The sequence below is a fragment of the Staurois parvus genome, unplaced genomic scaffold, assembly GCF_062004578.1.
Source record: "Staurois parvus isolate SC_StPar_1 unplaced genomic scaffold, SC_StPar_1.0 ptg000550l, whole genome shotgun sequence".
In the NCBI taxonomy this organism is placed as follows: Eukaryota; Metazoa; Chordata; class Amphibia; order Anura; family Ranidae; genus Staurois; species Staurois parvus.
This window is the reverse complement of record NW_028318346.1, coordinates 184,290-202,553: the sequence shown is the minus strand read 5'-3', so window position 1 is coordinate 202,553 and position 18,264 is coordinate 184,290. Positions and strand designations below refer to the sequence as shown.

Below are 18,264 nucleotides of genomic sequence, written 5' to 3'. Positions count from 1 at the left end.
TTTATCCTAATAGAAGAGAAACTGCAGTAAGTGATTATAAAATGTGAGCTAGAGTTTGGCTTCAATATGACAATGCTGCTTTCCAAAGGTGCCCCCTGTGCTCATTTATCCAGAATGTAGGCACTCTAATACAGGTGGCATGTTACTGGACAGATCACCAGGTGAAAACGGGAAAAATGCCTAAAACAAAACCTAATACAGCCAATTTGGGTTTAATACCGCTTTTGATTTTAAATGAGCACTTGTAGGATTAAAACTCATTGTTTGCTTGTTTAATGTTACAAAACTAGAACCGTGGATCCTGATTTTGCTCAGGTTCTGCCAATGCCCCTACTAAAATGTGATCATGAACATTGAGAGCATTGGGCAGTGTTGGAGAACTCCAGAGCTTTTTATTTGTAGTGTAAGGCCAGTTATACATGCTTAGATTTCTCTTGTTTAGCCTCGCAAACTGAATGAGAGAAATCCATCGATTCCCCTATTCACTCTAAACGGCGTGGATAGAAGAATCTTCACTGTCAGCCATTGTATTAAGACAGCCACAGCACCTGTGGCTGCCTGAATACCCAAACAGTGACTGCATCTGATTGTATAGCCGGCCTAAACTGCTGTAGCAACAAGACAACAGCCTCATGGGCTCCCAGTGTAGACTGCTAAATGAGGATGTATAAGGTTCCTTATTTGAATTTTATAAGCTTGCGTCAGACCTTTAAATATATGACAGCTTTGCCTCAGTCTGACATTTTTCTGCTGAATTCTGTATAAGGAAGTGTGGATAATAAGTGAGAAGGCTTTGTTAGGCCAAAAGCGAAGTTATAAAGTTACAACCACAATGTTAGAGACTGTTAGGAGAACTGGGCTGTATACTAGTAGAAATTCATGTGAAAATGTTTGTTTTTTGTACATTCATTTGATTTTCTAATCATTAGTGGAGTCAAATCAATGATCTTTCTTCGAGAGAAAATTCAAACAAACAGGATGGAAATTTTTTCTTGAACAAGTGTCTAACGGTGGATATGGTTCTTGTACAGATGTTCCATTCATTCCAAAATGAAATGTTAAAAGCAAATTTTGAAGTACTTTTGAAACGGCAAGCCCCGCTTGCCATTATCAAATGGATTGATACGAATATTTGTATGAATTTCTGAACAAAAATCTACCGCTGTATATGGCCAGCTTAAAGCAGAAGTACACTGCATCTGAATAGTACAAAAATGCTATTCATTTTTGATATTCAAAGCAAACTCGCCCCTCTATCCATGTACTGGGAAATCTCTTTGAAAAACACCACTTAATATTTCTGGCCATCTTGAGTTATGGCAGATGATTCATGTAGCGTTTATTTCCTGGAAACCATCTGCCCTTAACTCAGGCATGCAGGCAGGAAGGTGTGCTTAGCTGAGTAAGCCCCTCCTTCCATCCTGAAGACTCCTGGGATGTATGACATCATTTGCCTAGACCTAGAAGCCAGGAAGTAACTTGAGAGATGTAAAAAAAGAAAAGTTTTAAACCAGTATAATATACGTTCCTATCTATTTACGAATGCTAGCAGCAGTGGGAATAAACATAGTCAGCGCTGAATGAGAGAGTCAAGTTCTGCTTTAAGAAACCAGACTAAGGGAAATTAATTTTACCTATAGAAAAGCTCCATGACTAAAAATGTTATGTTTTATATCTATTTAGACAATCAACATATGATACATTATACATCTTTTGTTGCTATCTGTATCTTTAAAAACTTACCCTACTTGAGTACACACGGTCAGAAAATCATATGCAAAATACCGCTTTTGAAGCGATTGTACGATAATTTGTTTGTAAACAGCTTTCATCGGAAATTACTTGAAGGGACAAGCACAAAATAATTTCCTGTACAATACCAGATCGTAAGATTTTCATTTTAATCAGTACTGTTTTCGTCCGAAAATACAATACAAATACATGACATCACTTCCGAATTTTCTTTCTTTTGTACAAGAATTTTGGTAACGTTCGTAACCTCTTCATTTTCGATATGAGACTAGCATACAAAAAAAATTGACGATCTTTCGTCCAATATTCTCATCATGTGTACACGGTCAATAATTGACACCTTAGTGTGGCATTGTAGTCACTCCTACCACTTATCTTTACAGTACCTTCAAAATGTATTCATACCCCTTTAAATTTTCCACATTTTGTCATGTTACAACCGAAAGTGTATTTTATTAAGTGATAGACTAACACAAAGTGGCTCATCATTGTGAAGTGGAAGGAAATTGATAAATGGTTTTCAAAATGTTTTAAATATCTGTAAAGTGTGGTGTACATTTGTATTCAGCCCCCCTGAGTCAATACTTTGTAGAACCACCTTTCGCTGCAATTACAGCTGCAAGTCTGTTTAGGGATGTCTCTACCAGCTTTGCACATCTAGAGAGTGAAATTGTTTCCCATTCTTCTTTGCAAAATAGCTCAAGCTCTGTCAGATTGGATGGAGAGTGTCTGTGAACAGCAATTTTCAAGTCTTGCCACAGATTCTCAATTGGATCTAGGTCTTAGTGTTTTGCTTTTAAGCCACAAAGTTCAGGTTTGGTTTCATTTGACCAGAGCACCTTCTTCCACATGTTTGCTGTCTCCCCCCCCCTCCCCCCCCCACATGGCTTTTCGCAAACTGCAAACGGAACTTCTTATGGCTTTCTTTCAACGATGGCTTTCTTCTTGCCACTTTTCCATAAAGGCCAGATTTGTGGAGTAGACGACTAATAGTTGTCCTGTGGACAGGTTCTCCCACCTGAGCTGTGGATCTCTGCAGTTCCTCCAGAGTTAGCATGGGCCTTTTGGCTGCTTCTCTGATTAATGCTTTCCTTGCCTGGCCTGTCAGTTTAGGTGGACGATCATGTCTTGGTAGGTTTGCAGTTGTGCCATACTCTTTCCATTTTCGGATGATGGATTGTACAGTGCTCTGTGAGATGTTCAAAGCTTGGGATATTTTTTTATATCCTAACCCTGCTTTAAAATTCTGCACAACTGTATCCCTGACCTGTCTGGTGTGTTCCTTGGCCTTCATGATGCCGTATGTTCTCTAACAAACATCTGAGGGCTTCACAGAACAGCTTTATATACTGTATACTGAGATTAAATTACACACAGGTGGACTCTATTTACTAATTAGGTAACTTCTGAAGGCAATTAGTTCCACTAGATTTTAGTTAGGGGTATCAGAGTAAAGGGGGCTGAATACAAATGCATCCCACACTTTTCAGGTATTTATTTGTAAAAAAATTTTGGAAACCATTTATCATTTTCCTTCTATTTCACAATTATGTACCACTTTGGTATCACATAAAATCCCAATAAATTACATTTAGATTTTTGGTTGTAACATGACAAAATGTGGAACATTTTAAGGGATTATGAATACTTTTTCAACGCACTGTATGTGAAGAATGAAGATTGACTGCATAAAACAATAGAAAATAAAGAAAACGCCCTTAAAATTGAGAACACTAATTAGCATACTTGACTTGTGAAGTATGAGTAGTGACCAAAAGAGGTAGTTTCTGTGGAGTAATGCAGACTTTGGATTGTGAATGTTTTGTTTTTGCTTTTGTTTGTCAGGTGCGTGCAGGAGTCTGCAGCATTCCGAACTAATCAGAGAGGTATGTGGCCATCCTAATTTTGCCTTTTTTTTTTTTTTTTCCTCTGATAACATGGCAAAAAAATTCTAGACATGAATCCAGTGAATGATCAACATTTATTTTATTTGTTGGAATCCATAATTGTACTTGACAGCACATAATGATAAAACAAATGCATGATTCATAGGTAAAGGCAGAAATATGCCCACTTATAGTCCTGATCACGGATGGCATTAGAACGCATTCAGCTTAATTTAAACTGTATGCTGCCAATGTACTAAAAAAAAGTAGAGCCTAAATGTCATAGTGAGAGGCCGGGATTATTAGATTATAATCAAGTAACAGTAAAGATAACAGTTTTTAAAGTAATCCTGAGGTTGTGGCTCACTATCGCTCCAGTGATCTGCAACCTATAGAATTCTATGTCTATGCAGCTTCTATAGCGAAGAGAAACAAAATGACTGTTTTATTCTGTTTATTACCTACTTGCCCTACAGAGGATTTACCCCCCCCCCCCCACCTGACCAGGCCATTTTTTGCGATACAGCACTGCGTTACTTTATCTGACAATTGTGCTGTCATGCAACGCTGTACATAAATGAAATTCGTTATTTTTTTCCCACAAATAGAGCTTTATATCGGGGTATTTAATCAGCTGTTTTTGCGCTATTTAAAGAAAATAAAAAAATTTTGACTTCGTACTATAAAATATATCTAATAAACAATTTTTAAGAAATTTGGGCCAAAATGTATTCTGCTACATGCCTTTTGTGAATAAAAAATCCCAATAATTGTATATTGGTTTACGTGAAAGTTTATAGCGTCTACAAATATATATATATATATATATATACTGGAATATTTTATTTTTATACTAGTAATGGTCGCGATCAGTGACTTATAGCAGGACTGCGCCAGGCATTCTGACACTCCGTGGGAACTAACTGCCACTGACATCCACAGTGACACTAATACAGTGATCAGTTCTAATAAAAAGCACTGACACTGGGCAGGAAGGGGTTAACATCTGGGGCGATCAAAGGGTTAACTGTGAGCTGTGTGTTTTTTACTTTGTGCACTGTGTTGTGTTTTACTAGGAAGACATTCTGGTTTGTATCTCTCTGCTGTGCAGCATGTCCATGCTGACAGGAGAGATACCTGTGTTGTCTTCCCCCTGACAGCTTTCCCCAACGATCACTGAGTGCTGGCCTGGAATCGCCATCCGGGACCTGGTGATTGACATCCCTAGCCGCCAATAGCGGCACGGGTAGGGTGGCGCACACACCCCCTACCTGGAAATGCAAATTACTTATATATACATGATTTTATGCAGCCCTGCCGCCCTGTAGCAGTACTTGTGCTATAGAGCGGCAGGCAAGTAGTTAACGTAATTTGTAGGCTCTCATTCACCATTGCAGTTGAAGTCTGGCAGGGTTAAACACATTTTTTTTATTAAACAAATAAAATATATATTTATACACACATTTTTTTCAGGAACTTTTACTTGCAATGCTGTATCCACTTTGCCTTCCTTTATAACAAGTCAGTCCTCACATTATCGCCTGCTAGGGATGTTTTTGAAAGGTATACAGTGGATGGTGGTTGTTGCCATCTCAGCCCCTAAGGTGGTAGAGGGAGTGATACTTTACCTTATGTCCTGTCCTGGAGACTGGAAGTGAAAATTAGAAATCCTGACAGAAGCACTCACCTTTTTCCACCCAAATTTAGAAAAAAAAATGTATTCCTGTTTTTGCATCTGTTTGAAGAAATTTTGCTCGCTTCCTGTCACAGTGACCACTTAAGAATTGTAACAAAATCTCTCTAATTGTTTCTGCATCAGTGATACATTTTTTGTTTTTGCTTGAACTTTGACTTTACCCTTGAATAGGCATAAAATTGTTCTCCTCTAAAATCCTATAGAACAACAGACTTTTTGAAAGGTACAGGGCTCATCTTTATTATGAGGCTTTCAGTACTTTATAACTTGCTTTCTGGTTAACTAACAACCATTTTTTCATATTTTATAATGTTTTCTTACTTTTATTTCCCCACAGCCCGCACGAGAGGAGGGATAAATGAACGAATGCGTCAGAAAATGTTGACCTCCCCTCTGGCTGCTACAGGTTCATCAGTGTCGCATTCTGTGGCACAACAGATCTCTACACCTGTATTGGCTACACAATATATCCTCTGCCCTATAAGTACCCCTTGTACCTCACAGTCCGTCAGCAGCATGTCAACTGTTGGACAATCTGCTTTGCCAAGCATTAACCCTACCACCACCACAACCAGTGAGTATTGTATTTAATCTGTGTTGTACAACTATATTAACTTACCAAGTCTCTTAACTCATAGCGCTATTGAATCTTTTCTCATGTCTGCTGTATATTAACCACATGACCTCCTTCATGACCAGGCAGTTTTTTGCTTTTTGGCACTATGCTACTTTAACTGGTAATTGGGCAGTCATGCAGCGCTGTACTGTACCCAAATGAAATTTATATAATATTTTTTACACAAATAGAGCTTTCTTTTGGTGGTATTTGATCACTACTGGGTTTTTTTATTTTTAATTCTATAAATGAAAAATGTCTGAAAATTTTGGAAAGAGAAAATAATTTTTACTTGCTGCTATAAAACCTATCCAATAAAAAAAAATATAATTTATTCATAAATTTATGCCTAACTGTATTCTGCTAAATGTCCTTGGTGTAAAAGAAAATCCCAATAAACATTATTTGGTTTGCTTGAAAGCTATAACATCTACAAACTATGATGTGTATATACTGGAATATTTATTTTATTTTGAGGCCTTTGTTTCTTTATCCCACATCTGGTTATTGTGTTGCCATGTTTTTTTGTCCTAATTGCAAGCATCCTAAGAAGATGCTTCACTCCTTTTTATTTTGTACTTGCTGTTCAAGTTTGTCTGAAGTCTACAACTTTTTCGACAGAGTTCCTTTTTGTATAAGCAAAGAAAAGTCGGCACACCGGTGTATAATCTGCAATCTTGTATTCATTGGCCAGTAACAGATGACAGCTACAAATGTTAACGCGTTTCAGCCAAATTAGCTGTAGTCATGAATTTGGCTGAAACGCGTTGACATTTGTGGCTGTCATCTGTTACCGGCCAATGAAAACAAGGTTGCAGATTATACACCGGAGGAACAGCTTTTCTTTGCTTATACAGATTATGTGGATGAGGTGTCAACTGCCTGTGACAGAGCCGCATTTAACACTGGGAGGTAGTAGCACCTACTTTCATGTACTTGAGTTCCTGTTATACTTATTACATTAAAGTACTATCAAGTAAATGTTCACACCTCTGCGGGCACTAGAGTTACCTGCTCTGTGCAGTGGTATTGCATTAGAGCTGTCCCTTGCCTCCTCTTCTCCGAATGCCCCCTTAGCAATACGTTTGCTATGCGGCCACAATGCTGAACTTTTAGAGCAGTTACATTACCCCACTGGCACCAATGCTCTTGCCATTGGAGTCTCCTCCCACCAGCTGCAGCACCAGCCCAGGACCCAGACCTGTGTGGTCCCATGACCACTAGGAAAAAGATGAAAAATAAACAAAAGTTGTTTTCACTGCTATTTGTTCCAAACTATATGCAGCACAAGGCCTAGTTCACGCTAGTGTATTGTCAGATACGACTTGAGCTGAAAAAAATCGTATGACAAGGGAAATCACATTGTTTTTAAGTGTTGTCCGTTCGCATCAATGCGATTTTGGAAAAGGTTTCTATACCACATTGTTATGATTTCAGTATGATTTTGGCTGTGGGCAGGTGCGATTTAAAGCTTAGTCAGTCAGCCTTTCTTTCATCTAATATAAAAATCATTACAGTTGACCTGTTAAAAGTGAATTTTATCTGTTCTCTGACCCAGAAGAAATATGCAGACTAGGGCTTTTTATATTTCCTGATCTGCATTTTTCTTGGAAGTGTATACGGGCAACCTCAGTGTTTTAAATAAGAGCTTAAAACCTTATTTCTTTGTATGGTTTGCAATTATACTGTATAGGCAGATTGAGGAGCCATATTTGCTCATTACGTATGTAGTGGCTACACAAATTATTTGTAATATATCACTGACAGTACATTGCATCCTTTCTTTAGAAGATACTTGTCATGAAATTAACATGGACAATGCTAATGCTCACCTCATTCTCGCAATTCTAGGTGCCTGTCTACCATGCAGATTCTCAGGACTCAATTTGAGTCACTGACCAGAAATTTTCAGGACTGATGACTTTCCTTTTTCATTTTCGTTCTGGGTCAGTGATTCAAAAGATTTAAATCCAGGCAGCTGGCATTTTCAGATAGTTATCGGCAGTGACACCAGCAGTATTTCTCTACAGGAAGGCTTGTTTTAATGATGACCATTGTAAAACTCCTGTATGCATCCTTGAAACGTCTTCTGAAACTGAACAGTAGACCGTATGTGTTTTGTAACAAGATTTGGAAGCATGGCCCCAGATGAAGTTCTCCCTTATTTAGAATGTCCAGCCAAATTGGTGTGTGTTTGGTTGTACTGAAGCGGAGGCATCAGCATTCTGATTTAGGTGTTCAGTATTCATATTTGTGTGTGGGGGGGGGGGGGGGGTGTTTAAGCTTTAAACTGACATTTAATATTTTTTCTTGTGTAGTTGTAGATACTACTCAGACTGTTTCTGTAGCTTCAGCACAAAAAAAGCTGTCAACTACAGCTACTTCATCTCCAATGAGACGCAAACCGTAAGTTGATTCTGTTGACAATATCTGAATTTTGTTGTATTTCTTTTCAACTATGTTCAATAATAAACATATTGAACTGTTGCAGAGACACTCAGAGGAGGAGAAGAATGGCACCCGTAAGCAGCTCAACAGCAGAAAGAGACACACCTATAGACAGTGATACCATTCAAGGGCTTATTGATGACGACTTTCCAGTAAGTACATGGGTACTGAAGTTGTATGTGTTTTTGTATGTTTATACTAACAATGGGACTCATAATGACTAAACTGTACAAAAGTTGCAACAAATAACTAATTTTTTTTTATTTTTTTTTTTATAGCAACTAGTTATAGAAAATGCCCGGGAAAAGATCTTGAGTAACAAATGTCTTCAAGAGAAGTTAGCAGAAAACATTAACAAGATCCTTGCAAGGTAAGCTAGAATAATCATGTGTATTTGCAGTAATCAGTGATTGGTCATACTTGAATGTGTGTTCTGAGAGTATTGGCTGTTATATGAAGAATATATACAGTATACTGTAATACTAGCATATTCATCCCGTGTACCTGCTGGTATTATTCATAGATGAGACCAGACAATTGAGCAGTACACGTGATCATACTGTCCTTAGGAACAGTAGTGTTAAAACGGAGCTCCACCCAAAAGGTGAAGTTCTGCTTTAAGGCTTTGTCCTCTGCTCCCCGTTAAGGATTGGCACCTTTTGGAGGAGGTACCCGAATTGGACTAGTACCTGCTCCCACTTCCACTGTAATCGTCTAGGCGATCGGAAGCAGAAGGTGTCCTCTTCCCCTCCTCCCTCCCTTATTCTTCTGGGACACGGGACAAGTCCCAGAAGACTATGGGGACTACTCACAAACCGCAGTGCTATTTGCGCATGCGCAGTGGGCACACTGAAGATGCCAGTGCCAAGGGGACAGGGAGGTCCGTCAACCCAGCCGGTGTGAGGACCCCGCAGGATAGACAGGTGAATGTCCATTTTTTTTAAAGTCAGCAGCTACAGATTTTTTTTATAGCTGCTGACTTTTTTTTTTTTTTTTTAATTCTGACTGGATCTCTACTTTAACCACCTCCCGCCCAACATATAGTCCAATGACGGGCGCAAGGTGGTTCATTTGTTCTGGGAGGACGTCATATGACGTCCTCCCATTCTCGCCGCACATGCGCGGCTCAGGGAGCACGCAGCGCGGCGATCGGCGGTGCGCTGTGTCCCTCGGACACAGCGGATCACCGATCACGGAAAGAGCCGAAGATGTCGGCTCGGTCTTGTGATCAGCTGTGTCCAATCACATTTCTCTTCTCTTGAGCTGTCACGCTGACAGCTCGAGAGGAGAGGGGAGCCGGTAATCGGCTTTCCGCGGAGGGGACATGTACACTGGTCATCAGGGCACTGATGATCAGTGTGCCATGATGATCAGTGTAGCACCAGCAGTGCCACCTGTCAGTGTCCATCAGTGCCTTGTGTCAGTGCTCATCAGTGCCACATCAATGCCACATATCAATGCCTACCAGTGCCTATCTGAGCTGCCTTTCAGTGCCACTTGTCAGTGCCGCCTATCAGTGCCAGTCAGTGCCGCCTATCAGTGCCATATATCAGTGCCATGTATCAGTGCTGCCTTTCAGTGCCCATCAGTGATGCCTGTCAATGCCTATCAGTGCCACCTACCAGTGTCCATCAGTGCAGCCTATCAGTGCCCACCACTGCAGTCTCATTAGCGCATATCAGTGAAGGAGAAAAATCACTTATTTACAAAATTTTGTAAGAAAAACTAAAACTTTTTTTTCCCCAAAATTTTCAGTGGTTTTTGGTTTAAGAAAAATAAAAAACCCAGAGGTGATTAAATACCACCAAAAGAAAGCTCTATCTGTCACAAAAAAATGATAAAAATTTCATATGGGTACAGTGACAGTGACTGCGCAATTGTCATTCAAAGTGTGACAGCGCTGAAAGCTGGAAATTGGCCTGGGCAGAAAGGGGGTATAAGTGCCCTGTAGGCTAGTGGTTAAGGAGGTGATTGCTTGGGGGCATGAAAACTGATAGTTTCACCCTGCGCACATATGTAAGGAAGCAACAAATGTTTTTAGAGTTTTTTTAAAGAATCCTACCAGTATGCTTTTAATGGTGCATGCACGTCTTAAATACATAATCTGGCTTTTATTTTATTATTTATCAAAGTGATTCTGCTGCACAAACCTGCAAACAAAGTGATGGTACAGCTGCTGATCAAGATGCGTCCATTGATGAAATCCTTGGCCTCCAGGTAATAATTGTTTGTTAAATTTGAACTCTGGGATAGACAAATATTGCACATCTGTGTTCTTTGTATATTTCTGTTCTGTAACCCAGATTGGAACTTTGCCTCTGTGCAGGAGCTTCCTGTAATAGAGACCAGTCTCACTGCTGCCCTATCTCCTTGCGCAGGGTGATTTGTCATGTAACTGCCACCTCCTGTAGTTTTCTGCTTGCTGCCTGCAGTGGGTGAGCCTGCTGGGCCCCTCCCACAGCTCTGTTCTCTGCACAAATTATGCGCAACCCAGTGATGATGTTACCATTATTTTTCCAAGGTATCCAAAGGCATTTGGCTCAGACAAAATAGATTTATATACTCCGTGTGGCTATTGAGGAATATCGTTTAATGAGAGTTTTTTTTTTTTTTGTTTTGTGCAAGGAGTTCAGTTTTAAAGCCAACATTAACCACTTCTACCCCCTTCCTGCCCAGGTCAATTTTCAGGTTTCAGCGCTCTCACAATTTGAATGACAATTGTGCGGTCATGCAACACTGTACTCAAACTAAATTTTTATCATTTTGTTCACATAACGAGAGCTTTCTTTTGGTGGTATTTAATCACCACTGGGGTTTTAGTTTTTGCTAAATTAACAAAAATTATGTCATTATGAAAAAAAAAAACAAGTTTTTCTTTGTTATACAAATTTGCAAATAAATAACTGTTCTTCATAAATTTAGGCCAGGATGTATTCTGCTACATTTCTTTGGTGACAGTAACCCAAATCAATTTATTATTTAGTCTGTGTGAAAGTTCACAAACTATGGTATAGATCTGAAAAGTGATCAGTCCTGAAGTACTGACAGCCAATCTAATTTCTTGAGGCCCAAAAATGTCAGAACAGTACAGATGTCCCCCAAATGATCCCTTTTTGCAAAGTAGACAGCCCGACATATTTCATAAGAGGCATGGTGAGTTTTTTGAAGTTGTAATTTTTTTTGTCATAATTTTTTGGAAAATTAAAAAAATTTAGACTTTTTTTATTTTTTATTTTTTACATACTGTCACCAGTGCAGTACAGCGTCATCATATAACTGGTGTGGCGGTGATCAGGGACACTGATGACAGTACGCAAGGGAAAAAAAACAAGATTTTTTTTTTTTTTAATTTTTATTACATTTTTTTTTCTCTTTTTTTTACGATATTCTTTTCATATTACACTATGACCAAAGTGGTATAATGTTACCATACTAATATTGTAATATTTTGGGAAAGTGATCAGTATTTTTTTATTTATTTTTTTGATTGCTATATAATCAAGCATTTAACTGAATGAAATCGATTAATACAGGTTTTTTTGTTGTGATTAGCTGTGATTGGCCACGGCTATTCACATGACACAGTTGGGCTGTTACTGGCCTAGTCTGTGCATGTGATCACTGTGACCAATCACAGCTAGTGACACAATTTTATACAATGAATGGCATGAAAGGAAGCCATCCATTGTTTACAATGGTCATTTGACCTCCTGTGATTGGTCACAGCAGGTAACCTGGAACTGGCAACGGGCCGGTACACAGATCTGTCATCGGCTGTGTCCGCAGTACACAGCCGGTGACAGATCTCGCCACAGCACGGCCCTGTGGGCACGTGGAAGGCGCAATCCGGGAAGGGCGTCATATGACTCCCGCCCGGATCGACGAGAATCCCACCCGGCCATCATTCTCCTATTGGCCAGGCGGGAACTGGTTAAGACCTGGTTCACATATATGCAAATTGGATGCACGCTTTAAAGCGCATCCGATTCGCATGACGTGTGAACATGCCGCCTTTTCTGTGGAACTGGTTCACATATGTGTGGGCTGGCCACAGTGTTCATAAAGAATCCAGTACCATTTTCAGCTCGGCTCAGTTGCGATTTCCAATGTCATACACTTTAAGAATTCACATTGGATTCGCACCTGAACTGCTGAACACCATCAAACCGGACGGGACTGAAATTTTGCGATCAAAACTGGCCTGCACATGTGTGAACCCAGTCTCAGTCTGTTTGTCTTTTTAACATTAATACCGTATTTTCCGGCGTATAAGACGACTTTTTACCCCTTGAAAATCTTCTATTCCTCCCCCCCACTGACACCAACGATTGGGCACTATTCCCCCCCCCCCACTGACACCAATGATGGGGCACTATTTTTCCCCCCCCCCCACTGACACCAATGATGGGATACTATTCCCCCCCCCCCCCCACTGACACCAACGATGGGGCACTATTCCTCCCCCCCCACTGACACCAATGATGGGATACTATTCCTCCCACTGACACCAAAGATGGGGCACTATTCCACTGACAACAATGATGGGGTGCTATTCCCCCCAATGATACTAATGATGGGGCACTATTCCTGCCACTGATACCAATGATGGGGCACTATTCCTCCCACTGACACCAATGATGGGACACTATTCCTCCCACTGATACCAATGATGGGGCACTATTCCTTCCACTGATACCAATGATGGGACACTATTCCTTCCACTGACACCAATGATGGGGCACTATTTCTGCCACTGATACTAATGATGGGGTGCTATTCCTCCCACTGACACCAATGATGGGGCACTATTCCTGCCACTGATACTAATGATGGGGCACTATTCCTGCCACTGATACCAATGATGGGGCACTATTCCTCCCACTGACACCAATGATGGGGCACTATTCCTCCCACTGACACCAATGATGGGGCACTATTCCTCCCTCTGACACCAATGATGGGGCACTATTCCTCCCTCTGACACCAATGATGGGGCACTATTCCTCCCACTGACACCAATGATGGGGCACTATTCCTCCCACTGATACCAATGATGGGGCACTATTCCTCCCACTGACACCAATGATGGGGCACTATTCCGCCCACTGACACCAATGATGGGGCACTATTCCTCCCACTGACACCAATGATGGGGCACTATTCCTCCCACTAATACCAATGATGGGGCACTATTCCACTGACACCAATGATGGGACACTATTCCTCCCACTGACACCAATGATGGGACTCTATTCCTTCCACTGACACCAATGATGGGGCACTATTCCTCCCACTGGTGTGCACTGGAAGAGGGGCAGTCTTATACGGTGAGTATAGCCCAAACACTACATTTTAAACAGGAAAAGTAGGGGGTCGTCTTATACGCCGGCAAATACGGTATTATTAATAATATGGGGACTCGGTCCAGAGCTGATATATTGGGAGGTGGGGTAAGTCCTAACATGGTATGCCATTCTATCCATTGCAACATTTCTAGCATTCCTTGACTTTTTCTGCTGACTTAAGAAGATTGTAATAAGTATGTTGTGGTTTTTTTTTTTTTGTTTTGTTTTTTTTTTGGGTTTTTGTTTTTTTTGGGTTTTTTTTACTTCAAGACCTGTGCGCAAATGATCATTTTTTTTCTGCTGATGTTGTTTGACCCCTGCTTGCTAAAAGAGGCTGCAGGGTTTTACTGCCGTTTTAAAAAGGTGTGCACTATGCTCTGTCTGGATAAGATGGCAAATATAACAGGCTCCCCCATTTAACTCCTTTAATTTTCTGCAGAAGCAATAATGGGAGTGGAAATGGTTTTTGTTAGAAGGCATGACACCAGGAAATGTTACACACTGTGGTGGGAAGCTATCTTTTGACTTAAATGATATGTAAACTCAACAACCAAAATCTCACAAAAGCTTTAACATATTTAATGTTACTGTAAAAAAAGCAAATTTTCAACAATGTTTATATCTGCAGCTTTCATTGAAATATCTGCAGATCTGGTCATGAAATTCCTTGTTCAGTAGCTTCCTTTTTTAAAGTGCTATTATTTTGTATCTCTTCTAATTGTACTCCTATATTGTCACCCTATCACATGGGTTCCAGTGGCGGAATGATGCACTGTTAGCTGATTCTTATTACATCTGTGCAGCCATCGCTGTAGCGTATATAGACAGAGTGGCTGTAAAGAGTTTGCAGGAGATCAGGTTTTCCCAGCAGACACCACTTTGGGTTAATTGAATCCTTAAGCGAGTCTTTGAATTATTGGCATTTTTGTTTATAAATTTTCTGTTTGGTAAAAAGTGACATTTGTGTGTACTTTTTGTATGTGATATGTTATAATGTGAGAGGTTATCTCCTAATTTTTTATGTCGTCTTCCAACAGGGAGGAGAGATTCACATGAGTGAGGAGGCTATACATGATATCTTGGTTCAGACTGAACTTGACCCAGACTTCCAGGAGCTCTACGATCTGTTTGCTTGTGGTAAGTATTAGGCAGATATGGCAAAAGCCACGTTGACTTTGAAGCTTGAACTTCAGAACTAGAAATATTTTTTTTAAGGCCAACTCTAGGCTAACTTTTATCTTTTTTAAATGTTTTTGTTGTTTTAACTAGTTATTCTTGTAGGTATAGTCCATGTGCCATTTGTATGTCTCTGCTTGTAATGATGGGCTCACATTTTGTGCCTGCAGTTTGTGGTGTCATGTCTGATCGATTCCCCTATGTCCATGGTTTGCTACAGTTAACCTGTCCCTATTCACTAAAGGAACAAGATGGCTTCCTCTTCCGAGTCAAATTATGCACAGTGCATGCATTGCCATCTGCTCTGTCTTGCATCACAAATGTTGGAGTTCTAATTTAATTGTCTCTGTGTGTCTGTAAAATGCTGTACCAGCTTGTGTCTGTCACATCTAATTACTGATAGCTAGCTCTTGCGTGCACCAGCACTAGAGTGAGAGACTCAGGGACTGTAGTTTCTTCACAGGAAAATGTAGTTCTCACACTGCAAACAGAGGTCATGCATTAATCTGTGCAGTGCCATGCGGCACAAACTGAAACCTCTGATACCAGAATGTGAAGATTTACTCTACTACAGTCCAACAAATGACACCATGAAATTACATGACCAATGCAGATCTTATGCATTTGAAAAACAAGCTGCAGCTAGGAAGGTTTATAATTCCTTGAACTTCTTAACTGCTAAGCTTCACCATGGAGTATCTTCTTGTAGTGAAAAAAAAAAAAAAAAAAGTGCACAAGATGTCGTTTTAGGTTTGGCCACTCAGACTGACAGACTAAGGGAAGACTGTATAGTGTGTCCTGTCCCTCCTGTTCCAGGGTGGCTCCTATCTTTTGCAGTGTCCTACCAAGCCACCCTTGCACGCAGGGAATAGGGCTGTGTCTCCATACACTTTGTGCTTTAACATAAACACACAGCAATATAGCCTAGGATGACAAAGCACTCCCCTTCTCCAAACTAACAGACCAAATTGAAGCTGCATTATTCATTAAGTAATTCTTTCCCATAGAACAAGACTGTTCATTTCACGAAAACAGCACATAGAGCAGGAGGCAGCAGCACTAAAAGCTGTAAACTGCAAGTGCTTGGGTAATAATTTTACTAAATAGTTCACTGGGGAGTGTTTATTTTAGTGTGCCCAATGTATTAAGTTTGTTAAATGCTTTGGGTTTGATAATAATGACAATAAAGGGTAATTCTTGTCCCTTGATAGACACAAGAAGTCTGAATTGGCCCTTCCTCAACCTAATGTTTGGAGTGTTCTACCTGGACCCTGCTTGACTGGACATTGCATTGCAGGGCTAGCCTGGACATGACCTTTGAGCAATGGGATTCATATTGGGTGCTTTTTATACCCTGTTCTGATAACATATTGGCCACCGAGCACTTTCCAGACCCGGAATTGTTCGCTATGCCTCAATGCTTGCCCTATCTCTGAAAATCACTCTGTGAGAAGGCTGATCAGGCTGAGCACCAGGCACTAATGAATGGTTCCAGTTCCTGGGCATCTCTAAATCTCTACTTCAGGAGGGGCTCTGTGCTGAAGATGTAATCCTCTGGGTGGAGTGTCTGCGTTCTTTCCCATCAATCAAAGTTAAGGAAGCATTTACCTGCTGTTTCTCCTACTTGCAAAGAGCCTTGTGCAACTCCGATCTTCAGTGCATTCGGGCTGCCTGCCTACAGTGTCTTTGTCATCTCTGCCATCGGATTCTACACCTGCAGTTTTTTTTTTTTTTTTTGCGTATCTAAGACCCTGCTGTGTACCCTGAGCAATGTTGCTTTATTACCATACGGTTACAACTTGTCTGCTGCTGCTGGATTGTCCAACTGTACTAGTAATGTCCCAATTTTAATTGTGTAGTATCTCATCTTAACAAAGTGGCCACCATATTGGCGAAAGATGCAATTAAGAACCCCACCAATAAGCAGTTGGAGGCCTTCTCTAGAGCTCTGTCCTCTCTGGAAGGTCTGACTCTTCACCCTGTTCTAGCTTTGACCTTAATTTTACAAACACTGACTGAATAGTCTAATGCTATCAGAAGGGATTTGGTCACTTTGGCAGTCAATCCCTTGGTCCTAGAACTTTTGAAATAAATGGCTATAGCCATTTGCTACAATGTTAACAGGATGTCGGAAGTTTGCCGTCAATACACATTTGGAGAACACTTTGGCTAAAGTGATGGACTGCAGAATCTGCATTCAAGGAAAACTTTCTTTGCATTGCTTGTGAGGACTAATGGCTTTTCGGGTTTAATCTTGATGCTGTCAACAAGGACACAACAGGTGGCAAGAGAGCACTTCTTTCTACCTCGGCCAGGGAAGCCTAAGGCTCAACCTTTACTAGACGTTAAGAAAAGTAATTTATCTTACTCCATGTCAGTCAAATGCAAGTTCAGACCCAAACCCGTTCCCATTCTGCCTGCAAGGTTTTGAACTCCCAAGTCCACAAAGCCCTCAGAAAAATCTTTGACGTGAAGGGGCACCTCCACTTTCCAAATTGCAGAGATATCTGTTAGACTTTGCAGACACCTGGACAGTCTGCACCTCAGATGCTTGGACATGGGAGAGTCTTTAGGGTCTACAAATTAGATTTTTTGCTCCCAGTACCCTTGATTTATCACTTCCATTTTTCCTTTGTCACTACACAGAGTAGCAGATTTACAGAAAACCTCTAGAACAGGGTTTTATTGCTGCAGTTCCTGTGGCAGAACAATTTCAAGGGTTTTACTCGAGCTGGTTCCCATACCAAAAGGGGGCATCAGCACCCATCTGGGATCTCAAGGGGTCCAGCCAGCCTTCCATCATCAGGTAAATTTTCTAGCTCCTGTGGACATCAAAGACTTTTTCAAGCACATCAGTGATTCCTTTTTCTATGTTGTGGGCCCTCTGCATTTACAGTTTGTAACCCTGCCATTTAGTCTCTCCTCTGCACCTCATGTATTCACCAAGGTGCTTGCCTTGTGTCGTTCTTGGGGTATCTGCATTGTAGCATATCTAGATCTCATGTAGAGGCAACTCGGCAATGCAAAATTGATTCCAAATCATAATTGGAGTACCTGGGCCTTGTTTTGAGTATTTCTTCCACCTGTGCAAGTTCAGTTGCTGAGATCCCAGACAAGGACTCTTTGTGTCCTGCCATTGATCCTTAATTCAGTTTTGCATGAGCGTCCTGAGGTCTGATGGTGGCTTCCTTCAAGGTGTGCCATATACCTAGATTCATTCCAAACCACTCTAGCACAGCATTCTGACTGTGTGGGACAGAAAAACATTTTCTGTGGATTTTCTTATACTTTTTTTTTGGCAAAGTCTAGATATTGCCTCTTGTGGTGGATGCAGAATCTGGTCCT

The 18,264-nt window shown here is 40.7% G+C and overlaps 1 protein-coding gene across 1 annotated transcript in view; it reads left to right on the top strand.

Moving 5' to 3' along the window:
- NPAT (nuclear protein, coactivator of histone transcription) overlaps positions 1-18,264 on the top strand; it is a 62,359-nt gene that overhangs the window by 21,469 nt on the left and 22,626 nt on the right. Inside the window, exons 5-11 of the mRNA XM_089691114.1 lie at positions 3,598-3,638; positions 5,672-5,908; positions 8,269-8,356; positions 8,442-8,550; positions 8,677-8,768; positions 10,531-10,615; positions 14,781-14,880. Of these exons, the coding sequence (XP_089547240.1) occupies positions 3,598-3,638; positions 5,672-5,908; positions 8,269-8,356; positions 8,442-8,550; positions 8,677-8,768; positions 10,531-10,615; positions 14,781-14,880 (752 nt within the window). The remainder of the gene's footprint in view (positions 1-3,597; positions 3,639-5,671; positions 5,909-8,268; positions 8,357-8,441; positions 8,551-8,676; positions 8,769-10,530; positions 10,616-14,780; positions 14,881-18,264) is intronic.